Source organism: Chiloscyllium plagiosum, chromosome 7 (assembly GCF_004010195.1).
Source record: "Chiloscyllium plagiosum isolate BGI_BamShark_2017 chromosome 7, ASM401019v2, whole genome shotgun sequence".
NCBI classification, from domain to species: domain Eukaryota; kingdom Metazoa; phylum Chordata; class Chondrichthyes; order Orectolobiformes; family Hemiscylliidae; genus Chiloscyllium; species Chiloscyllium plagiosum.
The window spans coordinates 35,456,714-35,464,433 of record NC_057716.1 but is presented as its reverse complement, the minus strand read 5'-3'; the positions used below and the strand labels follow the sequence as shown (position 1 = coordinate 35,464,433).

Genomic DNA, 7,720 nt, shown 5'->3' with positions numbered 1-7,720 from the left:
CCCCTTCCAATTTAGGTGCAATCTGTCCCTTGTACAGGTCACTTCTACCCCAAAAGAGATTCCAATGATCCAAAAATGTGAATCCTTCTCCCATACACCAGCTCCTCAGCCATGCATTCATCTGCTCTATCCTCCTATTCCTGCCCTCACTAGCTCGTAGCACCAGGAATAATCCAGATATTACTACCTCGAGGACCTCCTTTTTAAATTCCTGCCTAACTCTCTGTAATCTCCCTTCAGAATCTCAACCTTTTCCCTTCCAATGTTGTTGGTTCCAACGTGGACAATGACCTCTTGCAGGCCCCTCTTCCTGTTGAGAACATTCTGCACCTTCTGAGACATCCGTGATCCTGGCACCAGGGAAGCAACACACCATTCTGATTTTTCACTGCTGGCCATAGAAACGTCTACCTTTACCTCGGACTACAGAATCCTCAAACACAATTGATCTCTTGGAACCCGACGTACCCCTGGTTGCATTAGAGCCAGTCTCAATACCAGAAACTTGGCTGTTCCCCTGAGAATCCATTACCCCTGCATTTTCCAAAACAGCATACTTGTTTGAAATGAACATCTTGCAAAATGTCATATTAAGGAAGACGAAGTGCTGGATGTCTTGAAATGCATAAAGGTGGATAAATCCCCAGGACCTGATCAGGTGTATCCTAGAACTCTGAGAAGCTAGGGAAGTGATTGCTTGGCCTCTTGCTGAGACATTTGTATCATCAATAGTCACAGGTGAGGTGCCAGACAAAAGTGAGGACTGCAGATGCTGGAAACTAGAGTTTAAATCAGAATGGTGCTGAGAAAGCACAACAGGTCAGGCAGCATCCGAGGAGCAGGAAAATTGACGTTTCGAGCAAAAGCCCTTCATCAGGTCCTGCCTCTATTCGTGAAGGGCTTTTGCTCGAAACGTTGATTTTCCTGCTCCTCGGATGCTGCCTGACCTGTTGTCCTTTTCCAGCACCACTCTGATCTGAAACAAAACAATGTCATTTATTGTATCCGTTGCTCCCGATGCAGTCTCCTCTACATTGGGGAGACTGGACGCCTCCTCGCAGAGCGCTTTAGGGAACATCTCCGGGACACCCGCACCAATCAACCCCACCGCCCCATGGCCCAACATTTCAACTCCCCCTCCCACTCTGCCAAGGGCATGCAGGTTCTGGGCCTCGTCCACTGCCGCTCCCTCACCACCCGACGCCTGGAGGAAAAATGCCTCATCTTCCGCCTCGGAACACTTCAACACCAGGGCATCAATGTGGACTTCACCAGTTTCGTCATTTCCCCTCCCCTCACCTCAGTTCCAACCTTCCAGCTCAGCACTGTCCTCATGACCTGTCCTACCTGCCAATCTCCCTTCCCACCTATCTGCTCCACCCTCCCCTCTGACCTATCACTTCTATCCCCATCCCCGTTCACCTATTACACTCTTTGCTACCTTCTCCCCAGCCCCACCCACCCCATTTATCTCTTCACTCTGGAGGCTTCTTGCCTCTATTCCTGATAAAGGGCTTTTGCCCGAAACGTCGATTTTCCTGCTCCTCGGATGCTGCCTGACCTGCTATGCTTTTCCAGCACCATTCTGATCTAAACACAAGTGAGGTGCCAGAAGACTGGAGGTTGGCTAACGTGGTGCAACTGTTTAAGAAGGGTGGTAAGGACAAGCCAGGGAACTATAGACCAGTGAGCCTGATGGCGGTGGTGGGCAAGTTGTTGGAGGGAATCCTGAGGGACAGGATGTACACGTATTTGGAAAGTCAAGGACTGATTAGGGATAGTCAACATGGCTGTGTGTGTGGGAAATCATGTCTCTCAAACTTGATTGAGTTTTTTGAAGAAGTAACAAAGAGGACTGATGAGGGTAGAGTGGTAGATGTGATCTATATGGACTTCAATAAGGCGTTCGACAAGGTTCCCCATGGGAGACTGGTTAGCAAGGTTAGATCTCACGGAATACAGGGAGAACTAGCCATTTGGATACAGGACTGGCTCAAAAGGAGAAGATAGAGGGTGGTGGTGGAGGGTTGTTTTTCAGATTGGAGGCCTGTGACCAGTGGAATGTCACAAGGTGCTGGGTCCTCTACGCCTTGTCATTTACATAACTGATTTGGATGCGAGCATAAGAGGTACAGTTAGTAAGTTTGCAGATGACACCAAAATTGGAGGTGTAGTGAACAGCGAAGAGAGTTACCTCAGATTACTACAGGATCTTGATCAGGTGGGCCAATAGGCTGACAACTGGCAGTTTAATTCAGATAAATGAGAGGTCCTGCATTTTGGGAAAGCAAATCTTAGCAGGACTTGTACACTTAATGGTAAGGTCCTAAGGAGTGTTGCTGAACAAAGACATCTTGGAGTGCAGGTTCATAGCTCCTTGAAAGTGGAGTCGCAGGTAGATAGGATAGTGAAGAAGGCATTTGGTATGCTTTCCTTTATTGGTCAGAGTATTGAGTACAGAAGTTGGGAGGTCATGTTGCAGCTGTACAGGACAATGGTTAGACCACTGTTGGAATATTGCGTGCAATTCTGGTCTCCTTCCTATCAAAAAGATGTTGTGAAACTTGAAAGGGTTCAGAAAAGATTTACAAGGATGTGGATGTTTTGGATGTAGGTTTGCTCACTGAGCTGCAAGGTTCATTTCCAGACATTTTGTTACCCTACTAGGTAACATCTTCAGTGGGCCTCAGGTGAAGCAACGCTGAAAATTCCTGCTTTCTATTTATACGTTTGGGTTGGTGATGTTACTTCCTGTGGTGAAGTCACTTCCTATCCCTTTTCTCACAGGGTAGTAGATGGGGTCTTACTCGATGTGTTTGTTGATAGAGTTCCGGTTGGAATGCCGTGCTTCTAGGAATTCTCGTGTGTGTCTTTGTTTGGCTTGTCCTAGGATGGATGTGTTGTCCCAGTCGAAGTGATGTCCTTCCTCATCCATTTGTGAGGATACTAGTGAGTGTCTTTTTGTGGCTAGTTAGTGTTCACGTATCCTGGTGGCTAGTTTTCTGCCTGTTTGTCCAATGTAATGTTTGTTACAGTCCTTGCACGGTATTTTGTAAATTACATTAGTTTTGCTCGTTGCCTGTATAGGGTCTTGCAAGTTCATTAGTTGCTGTTTTAGTGTGTTGGTGGATTTATGGGCTACCATGATGCCAAAGGGTCTGAGTAGTCTGGCAGTCATTTCCGAGATGTCTTTGATGTAGGGGAGTGTGGCTAGGGTTTCTGGACATGTTTTGTCTGCTTGTTTAGGTTTGTTGTTGAGAAATCGCCAGACTGTGTTCATTGGGTACCCATTCTTTTTGAATACACTGTATGGGTGATTTTTCTCTGCTCTGCGTAGTTTCTCAAAATTCATAAGGATGTTGCCAAGGTTGGAGGATTTGAGCTATAGGGAGAGCCTGAACAGGCTGGGGCTGTTTTCCCTGGAGTGTCGGAGGCAGAGGGGTGACCTTATAGAGGTTTACAAAATTATGAGGGGCATAGATAGGATAAATAGACAAAGTCTTTTCCCTGGGGTCGGGGAGTCCAGAACTAGAGGGCATAGGTTTAGGTTGAGAGGGGTAAGATATAAGAGAGATCTTAGGGGCATCTTTTTCACACAGAGGGTGGTACTTGTATGGAATGAGCTGCCAGAGGATGTGGCGGACGCTGGTACAATTGCAACATTTAAGAGGCATTTGGATGGGTATTTGAATAGGAAGGATTTGGAGTGATATAGGCTGGGTGCTGGCAGGTGGGACTAGACTGGGTTGGGATACCTGGTCGGCATGGATGGGTTGGACCGAAGGGTCTGTTTCCATGCTGTACATCTCGATGACTCTATAAACATACAGCAATGTTTATGGCTTGCTCGTATGACCCAGTCTCAGTGACAAAACGAACAATAACCCCTTAATTATGGGAAGGTGGGAGATCCTTACACACAGTTCAAAGGACCAATAAATGAAATCAAGTTCCAGTGGGTCAGAACTGGCTGAGATTTGGTACAGGGCACAACTCACTCACCTCACCGACACTCTTCATTGAACTGCCGATCTCTCGCGAAGCTCCATGGAAACGGTCCAGATCCCAACGCGGAATCTTGGTGACAATATAATCCAGACTTGGCTCAAAGCAGGCGGTGGTCTTCCCAGACACTGCATTCTTGATGTCAGGCAGCGGGATACCGAGTGCCAGTTTGGCAGCCACAAAGGCCAGGGGGTAGCTGCAGAGAGAATAAAAAGAGAGGAACCAAAGGCAATGAATGATTAGTGCGCACAAGGACAGAAGAATTCTCGTTCCCAGGCAAGAGATTGCTCCAGATGCAGAGACAGGAAGAGATGCACCCAGGCAAAAACATTATGCAGGTTCCAATCACATCTCCTGCTCCCTGCAGGCACTACACAGACAGCACACCTGTACTTCTATCACTTGGTATTTTTTTATTAAAAGAAAACACGAATGCTGCCAAATGGCCCACACAAATGTGAGGGGCAACACTCCGGGCCTGGCAGAGCGATAAACCCATACTATCCCAGTTGCTCCCTAGGGGGCTGCCAACCCTACAGGAGATGGTACCCAAGGTTTACTCGAAACACTCTGGAATGGTTAATTCACTAACGTCCTTTAGGGAAGGAAACTACATCTCTACCTGGCCAAGCCTACAAGTTACTCCAGACCCAAAGCAATGTGGTTGCCTCTTTGCTGCCCTCTGGGCAATAAGTAAATTAAAAAGTCTCAAGAACACCGAAAACTCCCAACTCCATTCTGTTCAACTGCAATATGGTGAGACACCTTCATAGCTCTGCCCCGTCAACTCAGTTTATGGTGGGAGGGGGAATGGCGGAACCAGCTGTAATCACCCACACTGCTCAGGGCATCAAGACCCAGCCTCTATCAGAGGCTAATGAGAAGCCACTGGCACCAAAAATGTAAAACAATGAGATTACAACCAGAGCAAATGAGGCCCTGATGGGGGTGCAGGGATTTTAAAGGGGGCAGTGGGGTTTGGAGGGGCCAGCAGTACAGAGGGGAAAGTGGGGTGACAAGGAGATAGCTTTCCCCTTGCAGGGGAAGTCTTGAAACAGGGGACAGTTTGGAAAGTTAGGTTCCCCATATAAGACAATGAGCAGAGTTCTTACCTCAGATTTGTTATGGTTAGAATGAAGATTCCAAACTTGACATGCCTTGACCTTCTATGACATCAAACATGTGACTTTTTCTGTTTTAGTTCCATATTGGGATGTGGAACATTGCTGGATGGCCCAGTATTTATACTCTCTAAACTAGGAGAAAGTGAGGTCTGCAGATGCTGGAGATCAAAGTTGAAACTTTATTGCTGGAACAGCACAGCAGGTCAGGCAGCATCCAGGGAACCGGAGATTCGACGTTTCGGGCACAGGCCCTTCTTCAGGAATTCCTGAAGAAGGGCCTGTGCCCGAAACGTCGAATCTCCGGTTCCCTGGATGCTGCCTGACCTGCTGTGCTGTTCCAGCAATAAAGTCCCTACTCTCTAAACTACCCTTGAGAAGGTGGTGAGGAGTTGCCTTCCTGAACTGCTGCAGTCCATGTCCAATAGGCAAACACAAAATGTCATTAGGGAGGGATTCAAGGATTCTGACTCAGTGCCAGTGAAGGAACGGCAATATGTTAACGGCAATATAAGTCATAATGTGAAATTACTTAGAGGGGAACTTGCAAGTGGTGGTGTTACATGTATCTGCTGCCTTTGTCCTTCTAGACAGAAATAGTCATAGGTATGGAGAGTGCTAACTGAGAAGCTTTGGTGAATTTCTGCAGTACATCTTGTAAATAGTAAACACTGCTGCTGCTGAGTATCGGTGGTGGAGGGACTGAACATATGGATATGATGCCAATCAAGTGGGCTACTTTGTCTGTATGGTGTCAGTGCTCTTAGTGTAGTTGGAGCTATTGCCATCTCGGCAAATGGAGTATTCCATCACACTCCTGACTTGTGCTGTGCAGATGGTTGACAGGCTTTTGGGAGTCAGGAGGTGAGTTACTTGTGGCAGAATTCCTCTGACCTGTTCTTGACATCACAGTATTTATAGTCCAGTTTCTGGTCAATAGAAATCCCCAAGATGTTGATTGTGAGAGATTCAGTGTGGTAATGTCGTTACACGTCAGGGAGCAGTGGTTAGATTCTGGTTCAAGATGACCATTGTCTAGCATTTATATGACACAAACGTTACTTGCCACTTTTCAGCCCAAGCCTGGATATCCTCCAGGTCTTGCTGCATTTGGACATGGAGTGCTTCAACATCTGAGGAGTGGCGCTGAATATTGTACAAACATCAGTAAGCATCCTCTACTTCTGACCTTACGAAGGATGTCCTGGAACTGAGATGACTGACCTCCAACAATCCCAACCATCTGCCTATGCACCAGGCATGACTCCAACCAGCAGACAAGTTTCCCCTGATTCAAAGTTCTAGCAGGGCTTCTTGATGTCTCACGCAGTCAAATGCAGCTTTGATGTCAAGGGCTGTTACTCACACCTGACCTAAAGGCACCTGCCTGCATTTCAGTCACTATGTACTGACAGAGTCAATGCAGTGTGTATGTGTCTGATACACAGGAGAACCAAACACAGTCTATGTCTCTATGTCTGTAATATTACAGTTTTCTAAACAGCTAGTGTTGTAAACAAACTTCAGATATCGGAATCAAGAACCACCTGACCATCTGATTTCTATGGATTAAACCTAAAATATGTGTGTTAATCTGTGGCATTGCTCCCCTCAGAGAGCAGAGGAGGCTGAGTCATTGAACAAATTTCAAATTTGAGCGAGACAGATTTTTGATTAACAACGGAGTCAAGGATTACAGACAGCACAGACACAAAAGTGAAATGGTTGCCATAACGCCATGTGTTATGGCAGTATAGGCTTGAGGGACTGAATGACCAACTGCTGCTCTGAACCCTTCAGTTCTTGGCAAAGGGCCAAAGAGAGGATGGTGAGAGTGTAAGACAGGCAGAGGTCTTGAGTGAGAAGACAGGGAAGTGAGGATTGGAGTCGGGGTTGTGTGTGTGTGTGTGTGTGTGTGTGTACATAGGATAATTATTTGGGAAGTTGAATGTGCTGTGGCTGTGGCAATGGAATGCAGCACAGGTGCTTCAGCTCGAGTTACTGGGCTGTCACTCAGACAGCAGGTCAAGTGGCATGAAGCTGCGCACTTTCTAAACACAGTTCCACGCTTACACTGTTTATTTCAAGCCTCTCCCTTCCCCCAGCCTTTCCCAAACCTAACTAGCTTTCAGCGAAACTCATTACATAATGAAATTGGTTTGTGAAAATGGGATTTGCATGAGATTACTTTAGCTCCAGGTGGCAGATCACAAAGCTGGGACCAGCAGTGTCTTGCCTGGTAATTGGAAAACCCATGAATGACTGACAGTGAACACAAATTAAAGCCAGCACACATTCAACATTCAAGTACCCTCTGGCTGACCAGAAACTTCTCAAGTGTCACTGACAATAGGGTCTGCTTTCTTTGACTGGCAACCAAAGACTACATCAGAACTGCTGCAATTACAAAGCAATGGTCACCCCAAAACAATAGCTGACAAAGGTGATCAAGGATACAGCAGCGGATATTGCCTACATGGATTTTAGTAAGGTCAATTAAGTCGAATGGATGGCTTTGAGGTATGTAGAAAAGAGGTGTTGGAAATTCTGGAAAGGGTGAAAATAGATAAGTCCCCTGGGCCTGATGGCATTTA

At 46.6% G+C, this 7,720-nt stretch overlaps 1 protein-coding gene across 1 annotated transcript in view; it reads right to left on the bottom strand.

The window, feature by feature from the left end:
* The window catches only part of cps1 (carbamoyl-phosphate synthase 1, mitochondrial), a 730,040-nt gene that overhangs the window by 630,494 nt on the left and 91,826 nt on the right, over positions 1-7,720 (bottom strand). The window contains exon 19 of the mRNA XM_043693435.1: positions 4,003-4,201. Within this exon, the coding sequence (XP_043549370.1) occupies positions 4,003-4,201 (199 nt within the window). The remainder of the gene's footprint in view (positions 1-4,002; positions 4,202-7,720) is intronic.